The sequence below is a fragment of the Dictyostelium discoideum genome (genome assembly GCF_000004695.1).
Source record: "Dictyostelium discoideum AX4 chromosome 1 chromosome, whole genome shotgun sequence".
NCBI lineage: Eukaryota > Evosea > Eumycetozoa > Dictyosteliales > Dictyosteliaceae > Dictyostelium > Dictyostelium discoideum.
Genome location: NC_007087.3, coordinates 1,965,529 through 1,991,432, shown reverse-complemented (window position 1 = coordinate 1,991,432; position 25,904 = coordinate 1,965,529). Strand labels below are relative to the sequence as shown.

General features: G+C 22.6%; 12 protein-coding genes and 1 non-coding gene across 13 annotated transcripts in view; 3 read left to right on the top strand and 10 right to left on the bottom strand.

Annotated features, from left to right (window-relative positions):
- Window positions 1-14: 14 nt before the first annotated feature.
- Window positions 15-515, bottom strand: lsm5 (LSM domain-containing protein; the record flags this gene model as incomplete). The annotated part of the gene is made up of 3 exons (XM_641803.1): window positions 15-53; window positions 146-218; window positions 334-515. 3 exons carry the CDS (start codon window positions 513-515, stop codon window positions 15-17), a joined length of 294 nt encoding a protein of 97 aa, XP_646895.1.
- A 208-nt stretch (window positions 516-723) lies between these two features.
- DDB_G0269062 (DUF974 family protein) lies at window positions 724-2,664 on the top strand (the record flags this gene model as incomplete). Its single annotated transcript, XM_641802.2, has 4 exons — window positions 724-729; window positions 919-1,385; window positions 1,496-1,613; window positions 1,720-2,664. 4 exons carry the CDS (start codon window positions 724-726, stop codon window positions 2,662-2,664), a joined length of 1,536 nt encoding a protein of 511 aa, XP_646894.2.
- Window positions 2,665-2,867: 203 nt separating this feature from the next.
- ctu2 (cytosolic thiouridylase subunit 2) lies at window positions 2,868-4,662 on the top strand (the record flags this gene model as incomplete). Its single annotated transcript, XM_641801.1, has 3 exons — window positions 2,868-3,741; window positions 3,836-4,100; window positions 4,230-4,662. The coding sequence occupies 3 exons, from the start codon at window positions 2,868-2,870 to the stop codon at window positions 4,660-4,662; spliced, it is 1,572 nt and encodes a 523-aa protein (XP_646893.1).
- Window positions 4,663-4,845: 183 nt separating this feature from the next.
- gpt6 (hypothetical protein) lies at window positions 4,846-6,564 on the bottom strand (the record flags this gene model as incomplete). The annotated part of the gene is made up of 4 exons (XM_641800.1): window positions 4,846-5,410; window positions 5,485-5,657; window positions 5,722-6,371; window positions 6,471-6,564. The coding sequence occupies 4 exons, from the start codon at window positions 6,562-6,564 to the stop codon at window positions 4,846-4,848; spliced, it is 1,482 nt and encodes a 493-aa protein (XP_646892.1).
- A 729-nt stretch (window positions 6,565-7,293) lies between these two features.
- Window positions 7,294-8,637, top strand: DDB_G0268948 (hypothetical protein; the record flags this gene model as incomplete). The annotated part of the gene is made up of 4 exons (XM_641799.1): window positions 7,294-7,603; window positions 7,790-8,052; window positions 8,237-8,356; window positions 8,440-8,637. 4 exons carry the CDS (start codon window positions 7,294-7,296, stop codon window positions 8,635-8,637), a joined length of 891 nt encoding a protein of 296 aa, XP_646891.1.
- Window positions 8,638-8,951: 314 nt separating this feature from the next.
- DDB_G0268946 (hypothetical protein) lies at window positions 8,952-11,007 on the bottom strand (the record flags this gene model as incomplete). Its single annotated transcript, XM_641798.1, has 2 exons — window positions 8,952-10,855; window positions 10,944-11,007. The coding sequence occupies 2 exons, from the start codon at window positions 11,005-11,007 to the stop codon at window positions 8,952-8,954; spliced, it is 1,968 nt and encodes a 655-aa protein (XP_646890.1).
- Window positions 11,008-11,311: 304 nt separating this feature from the next.
- Window positions 11,312-12,086, bottom strand: DDB_G0268712 (hypothetical protein; the record flags this gene model as incomplete). Its single annotated transcript, XM_641797.1, has 2 exons — window positions 11,312-11,880; window positions 11,978-12,086. The coding sequence occupies 2 exons, from the start codon at window positions 12,084-12,086 to the stop codon at window positions 11,312-11,314; spliced, it is 678 nt and encodes a 225-aa protein (XP_646889.1).
- Window positions 12,087-12,507: 421 nt separating this feature from the next.
- Window positions 12,508-14,045, bottom strand: pkbA (protein serine/threonine kinase; the record flags this gene model as incomplete). The annotated part of the gene is made up of 3 exons (XM_641796.1): window positions 12,508-12,545; window positions 12,642-13,815; window positions 13,923-14,045. The coding sequence occupies 3 exons, from the start codon at window positions 14,043-14,045 to the stop codon at window positions 12,508-12,510; spliced, it is 1,335 nt and encodes a 444-aa protein (XP_646888.1).
- Window positions 14,046-15,684: 1,639 nt separating this feature from the next.
- On the bottom strand, window positions 15,685-18,762 carry DDB_G0268944 (hypothetical protein; the record flags this gene model as incomplete). The annotated part of the gene is made up of 1 exon (XM_641795.1): window positions 15,685-18,762. One exon carries the CDS (start codon window positions 18,760-18,762, stop codon window positions 15,685-15,687), a length of 3,078 nt encoding a protein of 1,025 aa, XP_646887.1.
- Window positions 18,763-19,507: 745 nt separating this feature from the next.
- On the bottom strand, window positions 19,508-20,716 carry DDB_G0268942 (hypothetical protein; the record flags this gene model as incomplete). Its single annotated transcript, XM_641794.1, has 1 exon — window positions 19,508-20,716. The coding sequence occupies one exon, from the start codon at window positions 20,714-20,716 to the stop codon at window positions 19,508-19,510; it is 1,209 nt and encodes a 402-aa protein (XP_646886.1).
- A 189-nt stretch (window positions 20,717-20,905) lies between these two features.
- Window positions 20,906-20,978, bottom strand: tRNA-Asn-GUU-4. The gene has a single exon. It is a non-coding gene; the product is annotated as a tRNA-Asn (tRNA).
- A 625-nt stretch (window positions 20,979-21,603) lies between these two features.
- DDB_G0268710 (hypothetical protein) lies at window positions 21,604-25,039 on the bottom strand (the record flags this gene model as incomplete). The annotated part of the gene is made up of 2 exons (XM_641793.1): window positions 21,604-23,415; window positions 23,996-25,039. 2 exons carry the CDS (start codon window positions 25,037-25,039, stop codon window positions 21,604-21,606), a joined length of 2,856 nt encoding a protein of 951 aa, XP_646885.1.
- A 731-nt stretch (window positions 25,040-25,770) lies between these two features.
- The window catches only part of DDB_G0268708 (hypothetical protein), a gene marked incomplete at both ends in the record, with an annotated part of 1,173 nt that continues 1,039 nt past the window's right edge, over window positions 25,771-25,904 (bottom strand). The window contains one exon of the mRNA XM_641792.1: window positions 25,771-25,904. This exon is cut by the window's right edge and continues 56 nt beyond it. Coding sequence (XP_646884.1) covers window positions 25,771-25,904 — 134 coding nt within the window.

Sequence of the window (25,904 nt, the reverse complement as noted above, 5' to 3'; positions counted from 1 at the left end):
TTTTTTTTTTAATTTTATGCTTTAACTTTTGGACCTTCACCACCTGGAACAAGCTAAATTTATAATAAAATTATTAGTAAAATTAATATTATTATTCAATTATGATATTTATTTTAATTAGAATAATTATTATTATTATATTTACCAAACAAACATGATTTCCATTTAAAAGAATATTATCTAATTTAACTGTTTTTAAACCTTCTGGAGTATATTCGCTATGATTAATTATGGTATAAAAAAAAAGGTTAATAGTTAATTATTTGTGTGTGTGAGTGAGTGAATGAATCTATTTTTATTATTTTTTTTTTTTTTTTTAAAAAAAAAACTTACTATTCAGTAACATCTTTTAAAAATATATTAACGTAAGCATCAAAACCTAATAATGTACCAACAAATTCTTTATCATTTTTCATTGCAATCCAAATTCTTGAACCAATACATTTTTCAATTAATTCTAATGGTAATAATTGTGATTGTAAATCCACTGTATTTGAATTTTCAACTTCAGACATTATTTTATTTATATATATATATGTTTAAGTTTATCGTTAAATTTATTGCGTTTGTTTGTGTTTAATGTACAGGTGGGATATTTTTGCTTTCGAATTTTTATTTTTTTTTTTTTCTTAATTAATCATTCAAAAAAAATGGTAGTTGATATGAAAAAAAAAAAAAAAAAAAAAAAAAAAAAAAAAAAAAAAAATTGAAAATAAAAAAAAAATGAAAGTTTTTTTTTTTACAATTTCTTCAAAAAACACACAACAAATTAAAAAAAAAAATTTACACACATACACACATATGATAAATATCTAAATTAATTTTTCATTTTATATATCTTTTTTTTTTTTTTATATATATATTTTTTATAAAAAATATAAATTAAAATAAAAAAACATAAAAATGGAAAACACTTAAGAAAATCATTTATTAAATTTAAAGGTAATGAGGTTAAGTAAACCAAATATACCAACAATAAATCCAATATTATGTGAAAAACAAGATTTACCATATGAAACAATGTCAACATCAATTGATAGTACATCATTATCAATGGGATCAGTTAATAGTAGTGGTAGTAATGATAATAATCAATTAATTGGTAATAATGGTAATCCAATCAATATGGAAGGTTTAGGTGTTACTTCAATGTTACAATTACAATCTGGTGTAATATATTTAGGTGAAATGTTTTGTTGTTACATTAGTTTAAATAATCATTCACCATATCAAGTTAGAAATGTTTTCTTAAAGGTTGAATTACAAACAACAAGTTCAAGAATACCATTATTAGATTCTGAACAACAATCAGTACCAACTTTTAATCCTGGTTTTAGTTCTGATTTTGTTGTTCAACGTGAAGTTAAAGAATCTGGTGTTAATATGTAAGTTTTTAAAATATTTTTATTTTTTTTTATTTATTATATTAATAAAACCACACATAACACCAATATTAAATTGTTTTTTTTTTTTTTAAATTTTTAAATATAAATAGTTTAGTATGTGCTGTAAATTATACAACACCAGAAGGAGAACAAAAAAAATTTAGAAAATATTTTAAATTTCAAGTTTTAAATCCATTAGTTTTAAAAACTAGAATTCATAATTTACCAGTATGTATTATTTATATGAAAAAAAAAAAAAAAAAAAAAAAAAAAAAAAAAAAAAAAAAAAAAAAAAAAACACAATTATATTAATAATAAATAAATAAATATATAGAATGTTGTATTTTTAGAAGCATGTTTAGAAAATGCTACACAAGGATCATTATTTATAGAATCAATTTTATTTGAACCAATTGAACATTTTAATTCAAAAGATATAAGTTTTGAAAATAGTTTAGATGATAATAATAATTTAGATAATAATAATAATAATTTAGAAAATGATAATAATTTAAATAATTTAGAATTTAAATTAAATGAAAAAGGATTAATTGAAAATACAGATGAATTATTAGAGAATATTAAACTAACAACATCAGATAATATTGTATTTTTAAAACAAGGTTGTAGTAGACAATATTTATTTCAAATTACACCAAAAGATATTGAAAATGTTGAAAGTAAGAATTCATTACCATTAGGTAGATTAGATATAACATGGAGAAGTTATTTCGGTGAAATTGGTAGACTAAAAACTGCTGCGATTCAAAGGAAATTAAATCAAGAGGATATCGAATGTTCATTAATTAATATACCTGATAAAATTAAATTGGAGAAACCATTCTCTGTCATTGCAAAATTATCAAATAAATCTAATCGTATTTTATATCCACAATTTATGTTGGTTAGAAATAAAATGGATGGTATTAAAATTAATTCTCATTTACCAAAATTAGATCCAATTCAACCAAATTCAATAATTCAAGTTGAAATTGAAATGTTTCCATTAAAACCTGGTATGCAACAAATTATTGGTTTGGCTATAAAATTATTAGATCCACCAGTAATTGGTATAACTCCTACTACTTCTTCTTCTCAACAACAACAACCAATTTCAAAACCAACATTAGGTCAAGTTTTACAACAAACTCAACAATCTCAAATACAACAGCAACAACAACAACAAAATCAACAATTACAACCACCTAAAAACTTTTATGAATTTAATGCTGTTGATACTTGGGTTGAATTTGCTGATTCAAAATTAGTTGATATTTAATTAAAAATAAAAAAAAAAAAAAAATTAAAAAAAATAAATTCATTCGTTTTTCCATTTTTTTTTTTTATTTTTATTTTTTTTTTTTTTTTTTTTTTTTTTTTTTTTTTTTTTTTTTATTTTTCTCAAAATAAACGACTCACTTTAAGTTTTGCTTTGATTTTTTTTTTTTAAAATAAATATAAATATATATATTAAAAAAAATAATGTCATCAGAAGAATTACCATCATGTGGTATTAATGATAATGATATTAATAATACTATACCAATTAATACAAGAAAAGTTCAAATCATACCAAATGGTAATACTCAATGTGTAAAATGTTTATATAATGTTGCAAATAATGTAAAAGATAAAAAACTTTCAAAAAAAGAAAAAAAAGAACAAAAATTAAAAGAAGAAGAAAATAATAATAATAATAATGAAGAACCAATTACTCAACAACAAAAACCAATTGGTAAACCAATTATTAATTTTAGATCAGAACAATTATGTTGGGAATGTTATAGAGAATTAATTTTGAAAAAGTTTAAATTGAATATTGTTAAAGTTAGAGAGAGTAAAAGAGATGCAGAGAAATTATTAGTTGCTTTATCAGGTGGCACATGTTCATCAATGTTGTTGGAATTATTGAAACAGTGTACTGAGGGTAGTGGTAAGGCAAAGATGTTTTTGGATATAAAGTGTGTCCACATTGATGAGTCTTCAATTACACCATACCAAAATCATAATGATACAATTGAATTCTTAAAAGAATTTAATAATGTTAAACTTGGTTTCCCAAATTTAGAAATCATCCCATTGGAAGATATCCTCGGTACTGTAACACCATTGGGTGAAAGAACCAACCAATTGAAACTACAATTTGCTCAATTATCTTCTGAAACTTCAAAAGAGGATTTATTACTCTACTATCGTAATCAATTATTAATTCAAGTAGCTCATAAATTAAATTGTAAAAAAGTTATATTAGGTACAAGTTCAAATAGATTAGCTGTACAATTAGTTGCATCAACTTCAAAAGGTAGAGGTTTCTCTGTACCAAATGAGACTTCTGTTATAATTGAACAACCATCAAGTAAGTTGTTTTTTATTATTAATATTATTAATTAATTAATATTTTTTAATTATTATTATTTATGTTAACATTTTTTTTTTTTTTTTTTATACAGATGATATTAAATTTTATCAACCAATGAGAGATTTCTTATTAAAAGAAATTTTCATTTATTATAGACATTTAAATATTTTACCAGTACCAGTAATGTTTTCAATATTAAATTTGAAACCAAAACATTCAATTAATACTCTTTGTGAAGACTTTTTACATTGTCTTCAAGATATTTCAAATCAAACCGTTCATACTTTATTAAGATCTGTTGATAAATTAATTTCTCCTTCAATTGATTCAAATTATAATTGTTCAATTTGTTCAAGGTAATTTATTTATTTATTTATTCTAAAAATAATAATAATAATAATAATTAACCTTTATTTACTAATTTAATATAAAATATAAAATTTAAAATTTTAAAATAATATAAATATATATATATATATATATAGTCCATTGACAAGTGCAGAAATTAAAAGTTTAGAAAAGGTTATATTGGATAATAATAATAATATCAATAAAGAAAATAAAAATAATAATAATAATAATAATAATAATAATAATAATAATGGATGTTGTTCAACAACAAAAACAGAAGATTCATCATGTTGTAATAAAACTGAAGATAATAGTAGTAATAATAATAATAATAATACTGGTTGTTGTTCATCATCATCATCAACATCAACATCATCAATTACAGTAAATAAGGAAACATTATGTTATAGTTGTAAAATCCTTTATAGAGATTTCAAATCAACTCCAAATATAGCACCATATATTAAAGAGAATTCAAAACAATTATTAACAACATCACAACTTAAAAATGAAATTAAAGACTTTTTATTAAATAGTGATGATGATGATGATGATGAAGATAATTAAAATAAATTAAATTAAATAAAATAAACTATAACATATACAATAATTGTCTAAAATTAATCTATTTATTTTATTTCATTTCTTTTTTATTTTATTGGGCATATGGTGATTTAATTGGATAATATTTATTAAAAAAGTTATTTATAATTAATAAAGTTGTATCATTAATTTTATTAAAAATATCATTTAAACAAACTGATTTTTTAGTAAAATTAATTGCATTTTTTTGAAAGATTCAGCTACATTATCTTCTTTAAGTGCAAAATATTCATTTATAGATGGTTTCACTTTAAATGTTGTATATCTTTTTAAAAATTGGAGATGTAAAAATGGTATTGTTAAATCTTCTGGATATCTAAATCTATTTGATGATGTTGATTCAAATTGTTCTTTTAATTCTTTATATGCCATTTTCAATATTTGTTTATTAAAAACACCAACACCATGATCTGAACGATACCTATTTGTTTTAAACCAAATTCTATCTAAATATCTATTACTAAATACTAAATTTGTAAATTGAACACTATTTCTAATTAATTTACCATTTGGTATTATAGTTTCACTTGATATGATTTTACTATGTTGATAAACATGAGCATTAAATTTTTCATCAAAAAAGTCACTTGCTAAAACTGGATTTCTAAAAAAAACATCATCATTTAAATATAAAAAACAATTTGAAACTTGATTTGGTAAATTAAAAAAATTTGATTCAATTGAATTTGAACTAAATGTTGGTAAATGGGATCTATTATTATTATTATTAAAAATTAGTAATTAATTTAAAAAAAAAAATAAAAAAAAAAAAAAAATAGTACTTACTTATTAAAATATAATTCATCATGAAATATAAATTCAACATTATCATTATTTGAAATATTAAACCAAGATGGAATTTGATTTGCAGTAATAATGAAAATTTTTCTAACCCATGGTGCATTTTTACGAACACTTCTTAATGAATATTTTAATGTTCCATACTTCTGCAACATTTTCTTTAATTGATGTTATTTTTTTATTTTCAATTTTTTTATATTTTTTTAATTTATTCATTTGAACTGGATCTGTTCCATCAACCCATGTATAAACAATATCAATATATTTACATTTTGGTTTAAATGTATTAACTGATTCATTTAATAAAAATACATTATTATCAAAACTTTGAATTTTACCATTAATTGGAAAATAATCATCTTCATCATCATCAACATCATCATCATCATCAACAACATTTTTTGAATTGGTTTTTATTATTTTTAATTCACTTTTACTTTTACTTGACTGAATTTCACTCTTTTTTAAATAAATTTCATTGTCTTTATTTGGTGATGATCTATTTAATATTAATGATTTACTTTTACTTTCATTATTTAAAATTGGTTTATCTTTATCTTTATTATTATTTATATTATTATTGTTATTATTATTATTATTATTATTAATACTATTGATATTATTATTATTTTTTAATAAAAGTTCAGTTTGGTTTACATTTGAAATTTGATTATTAATTTTTTCATTTTTTTTTAGAGTTTGATTTTTAGTGGTGGTGGTTGTGTGGTTATAATTAATTTCAAAAGTTTCATTTTTTATTGTTAAGTTTTGACTAATAATTTTTTTTTTACTTTCAGGTTTATTAAATTGTCCACCTTCACTTTTTAAGGTTTCATTTTTATTTCCAACATAAAATCCATTTTCATTATTTACTTTTAATTATTATTATTATTATTTAAATTAGTAATCATTTAATATTTTATTAATAGATTTTTTTTTTTTTTTTTTTTTTTTAAAAAAAATAATTTTACCTTTAAAAACATAAAATCCATTTATCAAAAAGAAAGTTAATAGTAAAAGAAAACATAGTACCTTTGTTTTGTGTTTATATAAATTTATATACATTATTTTTGTTTTTTTTTTTTTTTTTTTTTTTATTTTTTTAATAAAGATTAATAGTAAGAGTTTTGGATACTTAAAAAAAAAAATAAAAAATATAAAAAATAAAAAAATACTTTTTACTTTTTTTATTCATTGATTTTTTTTTTATATTTTTTTTAATTACGACATATTTAATATTAAAAAAAAAAAATAATTTTAAAAAAAAAAAATAATTAAAATATAACAATTTCCCACAGCATTCAGCTATTTTTTATTTTAAATAAAAAATAAATAATATTACAATTTCCCACAGCATTCAGCTATATTTTTATTTTTTATTTGTGGGGTGATGTGTTTGAATTTGATTTTATTTATTTTTTACAATTTGTAATATTATTAATTTTTTAAATTTTTTTTTTTTTTAAATAAATAAATAAATAAATAAATAAATAAATAAATTATCTAATTAATTAATTAATAGTTATTTAAAAATAGTTTTTTTTAATTAATTAATTAATAGTAATTTAATAAAAAATAGTTTTTTTTTTATTTTTTTTAGAATTTTTAAAAAGGTTTCTCCATCAGATGTTTTCATACTTTCATCAGCGTAAAAAAAAAATGTCATAATTGTGTCATCTAATTTTTTTTTTTAATTTAATTTTTTTTTTTTTAATTTAATTTAATTTTTATTTTTATTTTTATTTTTTTTTTGTATAAATTAAATTTTGCTTAAACTGAAAAAAAAAAAAAGCAATGAATTCAATTAAAATTTTAAAAACATTAAACAAAACATCAAATTTAAAATATTTTAATAGATCATTTTCAACTAGTAAAAGTAATATTAATAATAAAATGACATCACCAATTCCAACACCAACCAAATTTGATGATAAATTTGGTAGTATAAGTAAATCTTATAAAAATTTTAGACCAACATACAATGATGAATTATATTCAATTATTGATTCACATTGTGATGAAAAAAGAGATCTTGCAATTGATATTGGTGCTGGTAGTGGTCAAGCAACCGTTAGATTAGCAAAATACTTTAAAAAAGTTATTGGTAAGTAAATATTTTAGAATTATCAATTATTATTATTATTATTATTATTATTATTATTATTATTATTATTATTATTATTATTATTATTATTATTATTATTATTATTATTATTATTATTATTATTATTATTATTATTATTATTATTATTATCAAGATATTAATAATTAAAAATTTGGGAATATTTAGGATTTGAACCATCACAAGGTCAAATTGAGAATGCAGAAAAAACAGACAATGTTGAATACAGATTATCAGCAGCAGAGAAAATTGATTTACCAAGTGGTTCAGTTGATTTAATTACTGTGGCACAAGCTGCTCATTGGTTTAATTTACCTGTATTCTATGAAGAATCAAAAAGATTATTAAGAGAAAATGGTTCATTAATCATTTGGTCTTATGGTTTAATGAAAATTACAAATAATAATGATGCTCAAGTAGTTCATGAAAAAGTATGTTGACAATCATTTAATAATAAATAATAAATAATAATAATAATAATAATAATAATAATAATAATAATAATAATAATAATAATAATAATAATAATAATAATAATAATAATAATAATAATAATAATAATAATAATAATAATTAGAATATAATACTTATTAATTATTAATTTCACTACTATAGCATTACTATGAAACAATAGGAGACCAATATTGGGCACCAGAGAGAAAATATATTGATGATGAATATGTTGATATTAAACCATCTTTTGAAAATACAACTAGAAAAACAATTTCTCTTCCTGTATGTATTTTTTTTTTTTTCTTTTTTTTTTTTTATTTATTATATATGGATAAATTTTAATTTTTTTTTTTTTTTTCTCAAAGAAATCAATGTCAATTAATGATATGATTGGTTATTATTCATCATGGTCAGGATATGCAGCATTCATCAAAGCAGGAAACAAAGATGTTTTACCAGAAATTAAAGAAACCTTGTTAAAAGCTTACAAAACAACGGATGGTGATTCAAAATTAATTGATGTAAACTTCCCAGTTTATATGATCTTATCAAAAAAGGAATAAAAACAAAAAGTTTGAAAAAAAGAAAAGAAAAGTTTTATTTCAACTAAATATATTTAAGGTAATTATATTAAAATTTAAACCAATATTTATATATATATTTTGAAAAAAATTAACAGGATATTAAAAATTATTTCTTTTTTTTTTTTTTTAATATAAAAACAGTTTAAATAAAGATTTTTTTTTTTAATCAGTTTTCCACAAACCAATATTTAAGGATTTAAAAAAAAAAAAAAAAAAAAAATCACAATTAGAAACAAAAAAATCTAGATTGAATTCAATTTCGTTTAAGGAGAAATAATAGTTTTAGATTTCCTTTAAAAAAAAAAAAAAACAAAAATAACCCTTTTTTTTTTTTTTTTTTTTTTTTTTTCTTTACTAAAAATAAAAAAATAATTGAGTTCAGATTCTATTGCTTTTCTTTGTGAATCAACTTGAATCTTATAATCTTGTAAATGTTTAACCAATATTTTAATTGAGTCTTGAGATTTTTCATTTGAAATTTGTAAATTAATAAAATTTTCATATTCATTATTAACTTGAATTAATGAATTCTTGGAGAGAAATAATGAGAAATGAACAGATGCATTTGAAATCTCTTGAAATTCTTTTTCATATAGTTTTTTTCTTTCTTTTAATTGTTTAATTAATTGATTAGTATTTTCTTTAATATTTTCAAAACTATCATTTGATTGATGTTGTTGTAGAGGTTGATTTTTAATTGGATTGTTTGATTCAATTGATTTAATAATTATATGATCAGAATGATGACATAAAGAACCATTTGATTTATAACAACTTTTACATTTACCATTTACATCATAGCTAAAACATAAATAAAGATTTCCTAATAAGCCCCCAAAACAATTTTCACAACAAAATCTAATTTTATTTGTTGAATTTGAATCATCATTATCATCATTTGAATCAGAGGAGGACGATGATGATGGGAATTCAATTTGTCTTGATAATTTATATTTTTCTTTTTCAATACAAAATGAATTTATACAAACTGCTTTTGGACGAGATAATGGCATTGATGTAACTTGAATAATTGGAATAAATAAACTTTCTTGTAATTCTTTTGAAATTAAATCATTAACTACACTCAAATCTGTCGAACCAATTGTTATGTTATTTTGATTTTGATTTTGTTGTTGTTGATTTAATGAAACTTGATGTAAAGATTTTCTTAATTTTTTCTTGTGTTTATTAATTTCATTTAAATTATCATTAATATTTTTTAAACAAACCGACATTGGTTTTGCCAATTGTGAAATCATTTCCCTTGCATAATTAATTGAAATTGTATTTCTTACATCATGTGGTGGCATACTTTGAATTTTAGTAAGTAATCTTTTCAAAGAAACTGAAGATTTTGTCCAACTATAATGATATTGAGCTTGTTCAGTTTGATCGAAATGACCGCCTTGTGATTTTACAGCCAAGAAATGAAGTGCATCATTATCAAAATAAAATTCTCTACTCTCTAATGATCTATTTGTAAAATTACAATTATTACTATTTTCAATATCAATATTTAAGTCTAACTTTAATTGTTGTAAATAATTTTTTAAAGTTAGTTGAGAATCACCTGAACGAAAGAATGTACCACGAGAATTTGGAAAACAAAACATAATATTATCTTTAGCTGAATGGTGTAATTTAGTTAACAATTCACTTAAACACCATTTATATAGGATTGTTGATCTACTATCATTTGGTTTCATAAAAATACATATACCATGTAAATATTTTAATTGTGAAATTTGTGATAATATTAATTCAAAATTTATAGAATCTTGTTGAATACCACGAGTGTCACCAATTCCACATGTATCAATTAAGTTATATAATCTACCATTATAAATTAATGGATACTTTTTTGGAACCCTAGTAACTGATTCACCAATTTTAATTTGATCTGGATTCATTTCATTATTATCAACCATTGATTTACCATTTTCATTACTTTTATTACCAATTTCATTATTTGTTTGAATCATTGATGAACCATTTATTGAAAATGAATAATTAATAGATTTTGAATCAGTCATATTAATTTTTGTTGGTATAATAAACATTTTATTAATATCACCTTTTGCAATTGCCTCTTCTAATGATGAATATTTTAAATAATTATAAGCAGAATTAATAAAAGTTGATTTACCACTTCCAGTTACACCCAATAATAAAATATTATATTCTTGATCATCTGTTTCTAAAAATAAAAAATAAAAAATAAAAAAAATAATTTATTTTAAAATAAATTAAAAAGATTAAAAAAAAAAAAAAAATTTAAAAATTACCTTTTTTTGTTGGAGTTGATGAAGATTTCCATTCAAAATTAAAATTGGAATTATTTGTTGACATTATTTATATAGATATTAATTTTGAGAAAAAAAAAAAAAAAAAAAAAAAAAAAAAAAATTGTTTAAAAAAAAAAAATAATAATCAGTTTGGAAATGGGATCTAATCCAATTAAAATTAAGATTTAAAAAAAAAAAAACGTCATTGTTTTATATAATTTTTTTTTTTTTTTTATTTTTTATTTTTTTTTTTTTTTTTTTTTTCAGTTAGAGGCATAATTAACTAATATATTATTTTATTATAACTGATTTAATATACATGAAATGAAATTGTGGTCTTTAAAAAATTTTTTTTTTTTTTTTTTTTTTTATGAATAATCATTTAAAAACTTTTTTAAATTATTATATTCGTCATCTGAAAATGGAAATTCATTTTGGTTGATTAGAGTTGAAATAATTCCTTTATTTTCATAATCAACTATACAATCTAAAATCTTTTTATTAATTTCTTTAAATTTTTTTTTATTTAATAAATAATGAAACTTTGTTGATGATTCCCAAATTAATACCAAAGATAAAACTAATGAGTTATTTTCTTTTAACCATTTTAATATGAAAGGATAAATGATTTCAAGAGAATCATCTCTAAGTTGATGAAATAAACCCCTATCAATTTGCATAATTAAATTTTCTAATTCTTCTGAAAATGGGTCTAATGGATCATATGTATTAATAATTTTCTGATGAAATGTTACTCCATTTTCAAATTCATTGTTGTCCTTTTCATTTAATTCATTATTTGATCCTTTACTATCAATAATTGAATTAAGTCTATTAAATGATTTTAAAACATTTTTTAAATTTTGATGATGTTTTAAATTCCATTCATATGTTTGATTTTGAAAAGAAGCTATCTTTTTTGCTTGGGATTGAAGTGCTATTGAAAATTATAATATTAAAATAAATGTTTTAGTATATTAAAATTAAAATAATAAAAAAAAAATAAAAAATAAAAAAATAAAAAATATACAAACTTTGTAATAATATTAATACTTGGTTTAATTGTTGATTTAAATTTTCATTGTTTGATGTTGTAAATCCTGTATGATGTTGTTTATTTGGTGAAATGCTATTAAATTTCATTTTAAAATATTTAAAATAAAATTTTAAAAAAAAAAAGAAAAATATTTATAAAATTAATAAAGAATAAAAAAATGAAGAATAAAAAAAAATAAAGAATTAAAAAATATTTTAATTGTTTTAAAAAAAAAAAATAAAAATAAAAATATTCTTGAAACTTTTTTTTTTACCAAAGACGGAAACTTATTCTAACACTAAAATTATTTTAAAAAACCATTATACACTTTTATTATTATTTATTATTATTATTATTATTATTATTATTATTATTATTATTATTATTATTATTATTATTATTATTATTATTATTATTATTATTATTATTATTTTTTATTATTTAAATTTATAAAAATAACACAGTTATTTAAATAATTTTTTTTTTTTTTTTTTTTTTTTTTTATTATTTTAAAATCATTTATTAAATTTATCTTAAATGTTCAGATTCAGCGACATATGTAAATCCTAAATTGAAAAAATAAATAAAAAAAGAATATATTAATATTATAAGATAATTTGATTTGATTTTTTTTTTTTTTTTTTTTTTAAATTAATAATTACCTTCAAAATCTTTTTGTTGTTGCGGATTTAAAGCACATTCACCAGCCATAGTTAAAGAAGGAGCTTCATCAGTGAAAACTGGATCAATTTGAGAGGTATCAGCAGAACCTTTAACATTTGGAATGAATGGTGGTGGAATATTCTTTTGGAATAATTGTTCCCAATCGATGGAACGGAAGAAAGGATGTCTTTTAATAAGATTTGGATCGGCAAGTCTTTTTTCAGGATCTCTTTCCAAGAGTTGTTCCAAGAGGGAACGAGCATCTGGAGAAATGAAATGTGGGAAAGATAATTTCTCCATCATGATCTTACGATACATCTCTTGGACGTCTTGATTGTAGAATGGTGGTAAACCAGTGAGCATTTCATAGAGGAGAGAACCAAAACTCCACCAATCCACTTGTTTACCATAACCATTGCCTTGAAGTACTTCGGGTGCTAAATATTCAGGAGTACCACAGAAAGTACCAGTTTTGTCGGTTGGTGTCAATAGACCCTCTTTGCAAAGACCGAAATCGGTCATGCAAATGTGACCCTCGTTGGTGAGTAGTAAATTCTCTGGTTTCAAATCTCTATAGATGACACCCGACAAATGTAAATGTTCCAATGCCAATACGATCTCTGCGCCATAATAACGGACACGATCCTCTGTAAACTTTTTGTCCTTTTGAAGATGATAGAATAACTCACCACCATTAACATAATCCAAGATAAAGTAAAGCTTATCCTCTGTTTGAAAACTGTAGTTGAGATTAACCAAAAATGGGTGATTGATCTTTTGAAGAATATTACGCTCACTCAATGTATGTTCGACTTCGTTATGCTCTACGATATGTTTCTTTGATAAAACTTTCATTGCATACACTTCACCAGTATCTTTCTTTCTAACTTGAATAACTTTACCAAAACTACCTTTACCAACTAAATTCAATAATTCAAAATCTGCAACTCCTACCTTTTCCGATTTCTTTGGTTGTTTACCACCATTCAATAATAATTCTCTTTCATTAATTAATATCTCTATCCATTTTGCACGTTCTTCCTCTGTCTCTGAACATAAGAAATATGTACGTGATGGTGTTTGTACTTCAAATCCATTAACTCTTTTCTTACGATCAGAATTTTTAATATGACCTGATGTATTTAAATGAATAACTCCTAATGGTACAAGTTCCTAAAATAAAATAAAAATAAAAAATAAAATAAAAAAATATATTTTAGATTTTTTTTTTCTATTATTTTAAAAAAAAAAAAATTTATAAATTAATTAATTATACTTACACCTTTTGTTTTATAATAACTTAAATCACCACCTTTGAGAATGAACCATCTCTTTTTCCAACTTTTGAAACCACCACCTTCTTTAGTGAGGAAACCTTCATGTTTAATTGGTGCTGTTGACATTTTTTTTTTTTTTTTTTTTTTTTTAAATTATTATTTATTTATTAATTTATTATTATTTATTATTACTATTTATTATTATTTATTTATTTATATTTATTATACAATTATTATTATTTACAAGAATAAATTTTGAAAAAAAAAAAAAAAAAAAAAAAAAGAAAAAAAAGCTATACAATAAAATTAAAAATTGTTAGGGTGGGTTATAATAATTTTTTGAAAAAAAAAAAAATATAAAATAGAAAAAAGAAAAGAGAAAAATTATGTTTGTGCTAGTGTGTGTGTGTGATTTGTATAAAAAAAAAAAAAAAATATTGATTTTACTATTTATGTGTTTGATATGTGTGGGTTTTTTGGATTGAAATAAAATTTTGTATTTTTTTTTTAAAAAGAAAAAAAAAAAAAAAAAAGATTTGAATTATGTGGAAAAAAAAAAAATTAAAAAATAGAAAAAAAAAAAAAAATAGTTTTTTTGATTTGATTTATTTTATATTTTTTTTTTTTTTTTTTTTTTTTTTTTTTTTTACCAAAATTCAAATATCTAATAGTGTGATTATAATTTAAATTTGTTAATTATCTGTATTATGCGAATATTGTTGTGGTTTGGAATTAAAAAAAAAAAAAAAAAAAAAAAAAAAATTGTTCGTTGGGTGCAAAAATAGATTGGTTTGAAAACAATTGTTTTAGAAAAGATAATACATACAAAATTAATTATGATAAAATTTAAATAGATAAATTTAATTTCCAATATGAATAAAATAAAAATAAAAATAAAATCAAAAAAAAAAAAAAAAAAAAAAAAATTTTTATTTTTTAGATATTTTTTATAAGAAAAAAAAAAGAACCAAAAATAAAAAATTAAAAAAAATCTTTTTTTTTTTTTTTTTTTTTTTTTTTTCAAAGCAGTTATTGTCTTTGGTTTGCAAAAAAAAAAAAAAAAAAGAATCCACAGATCGTAATTTTTTTTTTTTTTTGCGTGATTAATTAATAATTTGAGAAAAAGAATAACTGCAAATAAAAAATAAAATTTAAAAAATAATCAAAATTGTTTTTACACAAAATTTAAAGGTGGTTAATTAATTTAAATGGGCAATCGATTTTTTTTTTTTTTTTTTTTTTTTTTACGCAAACCAGATCGTTCATCAGATAATTTGTAATAAAAAAAAATTAACTCAGATTTTATTTTATTTATTTTATTTTTTTTTATCAAAAAATATTCCATTTTTTTTTTTTTTTTTTTTTTTCTAAACAATTTTTTTTTTATTATTCATTAATATTTTCGTAATTTTATTTATTCACATTTCTAAAATTACTTGCATCCTAAATTATTATTTATAAAAAGGGAATGTTTTTTTATTATTTTAATATTAATTTATTATCGCAAAACCTTTTTTTTTTTAATATTGATTAATTAGTGTTAATTCATAAAAGGAAATCACAATTGCAAAAATAGGTTAATTCTTTTATAAATCTCCCATTTGATAGAGAATCGAACATGCGACAAATGGAAAAACTTTTTTTTTTTTTTTTTTGATATAAATAAACTATTGTAGTATACAACTAGTATGTTATTTTTATTTATTTATTTTAGGTTTTTTAGTTTTTGTGAATTTAAAATAGTATGTTATTTTAGATTAGGTAATTAATAATTAATTGGTGGTGTAATTGTTGGAATTGGTTCATTAGTGTTTATGCTCCATTCTTTTTTAAATTTTTTGATGGTTTCGGACCATTGGGTTTCTTTTTGAGTTTTTGTGAGGTTGTTTTTAATTGAGAATTGGTTAAAGTTTGATAACCTTCTTGAATATTCCAATCTTATTAGCTTGTGCCATTTTGATTTTAATATATCATAATCTAGTGTTGTGTTGTTTATTTGGTTGTTCCAATTGTCAATTGATTGAGTTATATTGATGTCAAATAATGATTTGCATAACCATATCCATATTTGGTGAATAACTAATGAGATTATGTTCCAATATGCATGTGTTCTGACTAGATCAAGATTTGTGTTTATATAATTCCAGTTGAACCTGTATTTTTTATATTGTGCGTTTTCTGCAAAATGAAAATTAATATTGATAGTTGGATCTGGTTTAAATGCTTTGTTGTTTGTTTGTGGTTTATAAATGAGTGTGTATAATTTTGTTGTTTGGTTTTTTGTTAGTGACCAGTTTTTGTTTCCATTGCAATTTTTATATATAAAATATTTTAATTTGTCGTGGTTAATGAAGTTGATTGTGTGCTGACAATTGAAAAACAAATGACCATAGGGATCATTATTCATTTCATTGTTGCAAATGGGGCAAACTTTGTTGTGTAGATGATTAATCGGAAGACATCTAGCATGGAATCTTTGCATTGTATCTCGGCCTTTTGGATCTTTTAATTTTTGAATTTTGACAAAAAGTTGGTCGTATGTGTATTTCCATAATAGTTGTATTGATTGTTGGTGCGAAGTAAGAAGTAGATCTGAATATTTCTTGCCAATATAGTCTTTTGATTTGCATTGGTGATTGTTTAGTATTGTCGAGTAGATTTCTTTGAGTGTTGGTGGTAGTGAAATATTATTTGTGTTTAATGTTTGAGAGGGTTGGTTTTTTGTTAATATTGGTTGTAGGATTTGAACTTTATCTTTTAGATGTCCAATTTGAGTTGCATAGTTTTCCCATTCTTTTTTTATTTTTATAAGGTATGGAGAAGAGATTGATTTGTTGATGATTTGATCCATCCAACTTATCATGTATATTGAATTGTTTGCAGATTTATGCATTTGTAAAAATCTGTTGTATATCCAAATCTTTTGAGCAACTTGTCGTAATTGGATATTCCACATACCCCAACCTCCTTCTTTTAATGGTTTTAATGATCTATCATAACACATCAAAGGTATTTTTGCACGTGAATGGATGGTTGATGTGTTGTTTTCAATGGAATTGGTATCGAGAGTTGGTGATTCAGAATTTGCGGGAGAATTCATAAACCATGAGATTAATTTATTAATTTGAATTTCTTCATCTTTTGTAAATTCTTCAAGGTATGATAAATATGTTATTGGTGATAGTGAGTAGGTGTTTATGATGGTTGTTTTTGTTTTTAATGTTGTGCCACTAGTTTTCCATAGCACTAATGATTTAATCAGTGTTTTCATTGTTTCTGGAAATTTCCTATGTAAACCATTATGATTAAAGAAATAGCCAAGAACTCTTTCTGATTGATCTTTTTTGGTTATTGGAATTCTTTTTGATTGTGGAATGTTGTTTATTATGTGTTTATCAGTGATTTTGTGGGGGTTGATTTCTATTATTGCACTTTTGTCAAAATTTAAAGATGATGATGTTGAAGCGCAGAAATTATCGAAATGTTTGATTGATTGTTGTTGTTGTTCGTAGTTGATGTTGTATGTTGTAGAGTCGTCTGCAAATTGGGTAAATTTGATTTTAATTTGTGGATTGGGTGAAATTGGTAATCCAATTATTGAATTGTCTGCATTTATTGTTCTTGCTAATATTTCAATTACAATTACAAATAAAGTGGCTGAGATTGGGTCACCTTGTTTTACACCTCTTTTAATATCGAATTTTCTGGTCGTTTTACCATTAATTGAAATTTTTGCTTGTGAGTCAGATAATAGCTTGTGGATTAAATTTATTAATTTTATTGGTATACCAATATGAATTAATGTTCTTTTAATGCTATCGTGAGAGATAGAATCAAATGCTTTAAAGAAGTCAAATAGTGTGATGATACCAGGGAGGTTTTTAGATTTGAGGTAGTTGATTAATTCATTGATGTTGATGATGTTGTCTATGATGAATCTGTGGGGTACGAAACCAGTTTGGTTGTTGTTGATGATGAAAGGAAGTATTCTCAGAAGACGTGCATTGATTACTTTTGAGAGGATCTTGTAATCAGTGTTTAGAAGTGTAATGGGACGACGATTTGATATGAGTAAGGGGTTGCCTTTCTTGTATATTGTGTGTATAAGACCTTCTGTGAATTCTGTTGTGATGTGGTGAGGATTTTCTAGTATATCGTTGAATAATGTAGTGAGAATTGGTTTAACTTGGTTTAAATGATTAATGTAGAATGCATTTGTAACGCCATCTGGACCGGGTGATTTGTTGGGGTTACAGGTTTTAATTGCAGCTTCAACTTCATCTTGTATAAATGGTGAGTCTAAACCATTCCAATATTCATTTTTTATGATGGGCCATGTGTTTAGCATGAGCTGGTGAGTAATTGGACAACATATTTGTAAGCTATATAGATTTGTGTAGAATTCAACAAACGCATTTTCAATTTGGTCGGGGTCGGATGTAATTATGTTACCATATTGGATTGATTCAATTTTTGCATCTTTTGATCTTTTGTTTAGTATTGCTGATAGATACTTGCTAGGTATTTCTCCATTTATATGTTTTTTTAATATGTTTGTGTGGTTTTGATGTAATTTGTTTTTGTTACATATAATATTGTATTCAGCGATGCATTGTTCTTCAAGATGTTTGAATTTTGCTGCTTTTTCTAATAGTATTTGTTTTGCACGTTGAGTTTGTTTGTCTTTGTTATATTGATAGTTTTTTAGAGTTTTAATAATTTTTGATTTTACTTTTGACCAGTTTGTAAATTGATTGATTGATGTGTTATTGTGATTAGTTATTAAATGATTGATAATATTGATTGCTTCATGGTCATTTGCAGTACCAGGTATAATATCCATCTTTTCTTATGTTTATTTATTTGAAAAGGTGAAGAAATTGTTGTTGATATTGGATTATGATCTGATAATGAAGATGGAATTTGGTGGACTTGTGTATATATATTTTCAGGGTCTATTCTATTGTATTGAGTATATATTCTATCTAATCTGTTGCCATGTGTATGAGTTGGAGTGTTTTTAAATTCACCTTGATCAATTAGATGGTGTTGGTATGTGTAGGATTGGATAATATCGTCTAATAGTGAATTGTCGTCGTGGATACAGTTGAAATCTCCTGCGATAATAGATACATGTTGGGATTGGTTTGGTATTGGGTTTGTTGAGTGGTTGTGGAGAAGTGTTTGTAGTGAAGTTGCATATGAATTCTTTTTGATGGTATTATTTGATGCTGGTGCGTAAATTCCAAGAATACCAATTGGTAATTGATTTGGAAATATAACGTCTGCTAAAATAGCTCTACCATCAATTGTTGATATGTGTTTGAGTTTGAGTGTGTTTGGGTTATGGTTAATGATGATTACACCATTTCCTCGTTTGGTGACAGAGATGATGTGATCGGGAAAATCATGTTTAAGTTGTAATGGTGATGAATTGAGTTCAGTGAGTATTGAGATTGTTGGACGAGGTGGAAGTTTTGATATAAGTAGTTGTAGTGTGTCAACAGCTTTTTGGTAGGAATTGTGTTGATTGTTTGGGTTTTCAGTGAATCCTCTACAATTCCATGTTATAAAGTTGATTTTTGAGCTCATACCTTACTAGGTTTGGCAGCACCAGTATTGACTGGTTGTGTAGTCAGGGCATTGCTGCTTCTTCTTGTATTTATTGGATTTGGAGTTGGTGCACTTGGTTTGTTTGGTTGAGATTGTAGAGGTTTTTGTGGTACAATTGTTGGATCGGTTGGATTGCTTATTGATAATGAGTTTTTCCCGTTATTATTATTTGAAGAATCACTTTTGTGTGAAATTTCATTATTGTTTTGGGATTGATTGTTAATATCAAGTGATTCATTTAGTATAGCTTTTGAACCACTATTTTGAAGTGAGTTATTATTGCGGTTGGAATTTGCAATTTCGTTGATTGGTGGGGTGTTAATGTTGTTTTTTGGTGGTTGATTGTTTTTGTTCATGTTTGGGTTTGTGATGGCATTTTTTATAGTTGTTGCCATATCTGCATTTTTTGCATGTTGAATTTTGTGTTTAGTGACACTACGTGTTGCAGCTTTGATATATCTTGTGATACCAGATGGTTGTTCGATCTTTTGATCAACAATGTTGTGTGTGTGATCAATTAGATGATATGTTATAATGTAGCTTTTCAACGCAACAGCATATGAGTATGTGACAGTAAATGATTCAATTGATGTACAACTGGTGAATTTAGTGAGGTTGTTTGTAATTGCATCGTTTGCATGTTTGGGTGAGTACGTTTTAATGAATGTTTTAATGATTGCATAATCATTTGATGATATATCGAATCTATAGTTGAGTTTGTCGATATTTAGTGCAAGTTGGTTTTGAAGGTTGATTATTGAAGTTAATTTATCAACGTTGCAATTTACGAAGGCAGTTGCACCAATTATTTTGAATGCTGATGGCGACAGTATATCTTCGAAGAGTTTGTGAATGTTTTTGTGAATTTGTTGAATTCTTGTGTCATCTTTTGAGGTTAATTCTTCACGGATGTGTGGTTGATTAAAGTAACACTTAATGTTGATGGTGTTATTGTTTTTTTCTAAGAAAGAGAGTGGTCTTGTGATTGATGGAGGTGCAATGATATCTAATTGATTATCAAGTCCTTTGTTTAGTGAGAGTTGGTTTGTTGGGGTTTGTTTTTTAGGTGTGTCGATTTTTGCACTTTTGTTTTTTGTTGTTGAGGTTGTGGAGGTATTATTTGTATTGGTTGTGTTGTTATCTGTATGATTTAACTGTAATTCAGTTGAGTGATCATCAGCCATTGTTGAAAAGTATATAGGACGATAGCCCTTGCTTTACTGAGCAAAAAAAGGGTAAAATTAAGAGGAATGAATGTGGCGGTGAAGATATAACAGTGATTTATTTATTATATGTATAAATTCTCGTTTATTTCTTTGTTTTTTCGGTTTTTTTTTTTTGTTTTTTAAATGGAAAAACCTTAAAAAAAATATCGCCTAGACATGGGATCGAACCATGGACCTAGCGGTTAACAGCCGCTCGCTCTGCCTACTGAGCCATCCAGGCATTTTTGATGAATTTTCATTTTTTTTGCTCCTCTCCCTTTTTTTCATTGTTTTTCAAATTACCAAAATCTCTTTCCAGGAATTATTTATTTTAAAAATTGAAAATAGCTAAAAATTATACTTGGATTTTTATTGTTCTTTTTAAAAAAAAGATAAATCCAATTGTTTTGAGCAAAATTATATATAATTTTTTTTTGGAAAAATAATCAAGAAATAATAATAATATTAATTTTTTTTTTTTGAATTGGAATAATAATAATATTAATAAATCAATATTTAAAATTATTTAATCACAAAGCAAAAGAAAAAAAAAAAATACAAGAATTAAAAGAAAAAGAGTGACAAATAAATAAATAAATGATTGAAAATTTCAAGTTGTATTTGAATTATATGAAATATATATTTATATATATTTTATATATATATATATATAATAAATAAAGAAGGGTTTATCTATTATTTTTTTTTATTTATAATAATACATAATAAAAAAAAAAAAGTCCATAGTTTTACTATTAAATAATTAAAAGTAAATTTTTAATCCTTTCTTATCTTTTTTTTTTTTTTTTTTTTTTTTTGTTTTAATCAAAATTGATTTTGATTTTGTTTTTTTCAGTTTTTTTTTTTTAATCTTTATTATTATTATTATTATTATTATTATTATTATTATTATTATTATTATTATTATTATTATTATTATTATTATTATTGTCTTTATTATTATCTCTATTATTATTATCTTTATTATCTTTATTATTATTAGTTTTTTTAGAATTTTTTTCACTAATCGATAACAAGACTTTTTGGAAAAGATTACTTTTAATTGAAATACATCTCGCACAAGTGTCAACAGCATCTTTATCATAAAGATGATGAACTCTTTTTACATGTTTTGAAAATTCATCCACTCTAAATATTGAATGACAACCAACATGATCACATTTCTTTTTCATTCCATTCCTTAAATTTGGTGGTGGTAATATAAATTCTTTAACTTTTTCCAAATGTTGATCAACAATATGATTCTTAAAATGTTTATCCTTTTTGAAAATTCTATTACCATTACCATTATTATTATTATTATTATTAATATTATTATTATTATTATTATTATTATTATTATTATTATTATTATTATTATTATTATTTTCATTTTCATTTTTATTTACTTTTGTAGTTGGATCTTCATTTTTATTATTGCCACTACTATTACTACCACTATTATTGTCAACAATGTTTTGAGATGCGTCATTGGTGGCACTGGTAGTTGTAGTTGTTGTTGTTGTAGTTGTTGTTTTAGTGGTAGTTGAATCGATATTTTTAGGTTTAGAACTGATATCAGAATGTTCAATATCTTCATATTCATCAGCGGTGTTATCATCATTATCGTTATCATTATAATTATCATTATCATTATCATTATCATTTTCATTTTCATTATCATTATCATTATCATTATCATTATCTTCAATATCATCATTATTGGTACTGGAAGTAGTAGTGGTAGTAGTAGTGGTAGTAGTAGAGTTATCGTTTTCATTATTAGTATTGTTGTTATTAATATTATTATTATTAATATTATTATTATTAATATTACAAAATATACAATGATATTCCAAAGTATTATTATTAATAGTAACTCCAGATTGTTGAATGATTTCTTCAATATGGTGCTTATATTGATCCTTTGGATTACTTTTTTGTGGAGTTCTATCACCATCTAATAATATTTTAAGATAATCTTTTGAAAAACTATTTATAATTGATTCATCCACTTTCCTTATATGCTTACATTTTATTAAATCAATAGTTAATTCCCTTTGAACAATTGATTTTATAATTGAATCTCTAGATTTTGATTTCTTTGAAGAAGAGGATGAAGAAGATGAAGAAGAAGGGGATGAAGATGAAGAAGAAGAAGAAGAAGAATTTGCATTATTACTATTTGGTAAAGGTATTAATGGTTTTTGTTGTAATTGTTGTATTTGTTGTATTTGTTGTTGTTGTTGTAATATTTGTGGAAATGGTAATGGTATATTTGGAGTTGTTGGGGTTGTTAATAAAGATGGAGTTGATGAAGGAGTTGTCGTATTTGAAGTTGGTGATGTATTGACTGGTGTTTGATTTTCTGTTGTGGTGGTTTTCTTTGATGATTTTGGATTTGCTTTTGCTTTTGTTTTTGTTTTCTTTGGTTTTGGAGATGATGTTGGTGTTTTATTTTTCTTATTTGATTTACTTGATTTGGATTTTTCTACTTTTACATGTGGTTGTGGTTGTTGTGGTTGTTGTTGTTTTTGTTTATCATTTTCATCAGGAGGTATATGCTCTTGCTTAATTTGGAGTTGTTGGCTTTGGAAATATTGTTGTTGTTGTTGTTGTTGTTGTTGTTGTTGTTGTTGTTGTTGTTGTTGTTGTTGTTGTTGTTGTTGTTGTTGTTCCTGAAATTGTTTTGTTGTTGGTGGTTTTGTTGTTGTGGTTTTTGTTGGTGAATGTTCTTGTTGTTGGTGATGGTTTTGTTGTTGGTGTTGATTTTGTTGGGGTTAATGTTGTTGGGGTTGTTGTTTATTTTATATTATGTTGTTGCTGTTGTTGTTGTAGTTGTTGGGGTTGGTAGTGGTATTGTTGGTTTTGTTGGTGATATTGGTTTTGTTGTAAATGTTGTAAATGTTGTTGGTGTTGTTGTAATGGAATTGGTTGTTGTAATTGGGACTGATGCTGATTGTGTTGTTGAAGAATGTGTGGTATTGGTTGATGATGAAATTGATGGTGTTGTTGTTGTTGTTGGTGATGTTGTTGTTGTTGTTGTTGTTGTTGTTGTTGTTGTTGTTGTTGTTGTTGTTGTTGCAGTATAATTGAAGTTGGTATTATTGTAGTTGGCATTATTGAGTGTGGTGAATTTGAGTTAATTGGTAATATATGTTGTTGAATAGGTGTTGATTGAGTATTGATTGTATTGTTAGAGTTAATGATAGGTGTAATTGAAAGAGTTGTGGTAGTTGTAGTTGGTGCTGTTAATACAGGGAGTGGTGGTGGTGTATAAAATGATGGAATATTGGTTGGTGTAAAATGTTGTGTATGTATATTATTATGGTTATTATGGTTATTATGGTTATTATGGTTATTATTCATATGATTTTGGTTTTGATTATTATTATTATTATTGTTATTGTTATTATTGTTATTATTGTTGTTGTTGTTGTTGTGAGGGGTTATATTACTGTTATTTTTAATATTATTTGTATTTGAAGCTGTGCTATTATTGTTAGTAGTACAATTATTATTATTATTATTACTATTTTGACTATTATGATTTACAACTGTTGATGGTGCGGTGATATTTTGTTGAGGTTGTGGTGCGTAAGAATAATTTGCAAAAACACTATTTATACAGGCATCAATACTTCCGATTGATGAATAAGGATATTGGTATCCATTATTATTATTATTATTATTATTATTATTATTATTATTATTAATATTATTATTATTATTATTACTTATTCCATTATTTATTTGAGTAGTACCATTTAATCCATTTATATTATTAAGTGCACCTATACCATTTATAGTATTAGGTGTATTCTCTAGTATAAGTCCATTCGTATTAATAATTCCTGGATGATGATGGTTATGATGGTTATGATGGTTATGATGATTGTGCTGATTATTATGTGATGGAATTCCAGCCAATCCTGTCATTTTTAATTTTTTATTGTTATTATTGTTATTATTATTATTATTATTAATATTACTATTTCCATTTATGGCATTATTTGCAGTATTATTTATAGAGTTGATATTTGCTAATGATGGATTTATGAGTGCGTTATTATTAATATTATTATTATTATTATTATTATTATTATTATTATTATTATTAATATTATTATTAATATTATTATTATTATTATTATTATTATTATTATTATTATTATTATTATTATTATTATTATTATTATTATTATTATTATTATTATTATTATTATTAATACCTAAACCGTTGATACCATTGTTGTTATTAATATTTGCAGTTGGAAAGTTGTTAAGAATATATTGATCCATATTAATTGGATTTTATGCTAAAGGGTTTTTTTTTTTTTTTTTTTTTTTTTGGAAATTATCTTTTTTATTATACATATATTTAAATATTATACATATATATATACATATACATATACATACATATACATATATGAATATATATTTAAATTTATTTGATTTTTTTTTTTTTTTTTTTTAATTTTTTTTTTTTTTTTTTATGAGGAGAAGTCAAAATAAATCTATTTTTACTCTTAGGAAAAAAAAAAAATAAAAATAAAAAAAAATAAAAAAATAAAAAAAATAAATCAAAAATTAAAAAAAAAAAAAAAATGAAATAAAAAAAATAAAAATATAAAAAAAAAAAAAAAAATAAAAAAAACAAATAAATAAATAAATAAATAAATAAATTAAAGAAACAAAATAAAATAATAAAAATAAAAATAAAACTTTTTGAGTGTGATAAATAGGAATAATAAAAAAAAAAAATAAAAAATAAAAAATAATTATAATAAGCACATTACAAAAATGATTTTAAAATTTTTTAAAAATCACACACTTTTTTTTTTTTAGATTTTTTAATTTTTAAATTTTTTTTTTTTTCTCTTTTCTTAAATCACTAATTACAACAGTTAAAATAAAATATTTAAACCTATTACCATTAATATAAAAATAATAATAATAATAAAAATAATAAAAATTTTTTTTTTTTTTTTTTTTTTTAAACACATTTAAAAATTATTATCAATTTTATTTTAAACATTATTATTTTTAAACCATAAACAAGTTCTTCCTTTTGGTAAACAATTTGAAATTGGATAAATTTTTGAAAAATGAAACATTGAAAACAATGTACAACCAAGTACAGTTAATATAACACCAACAATAC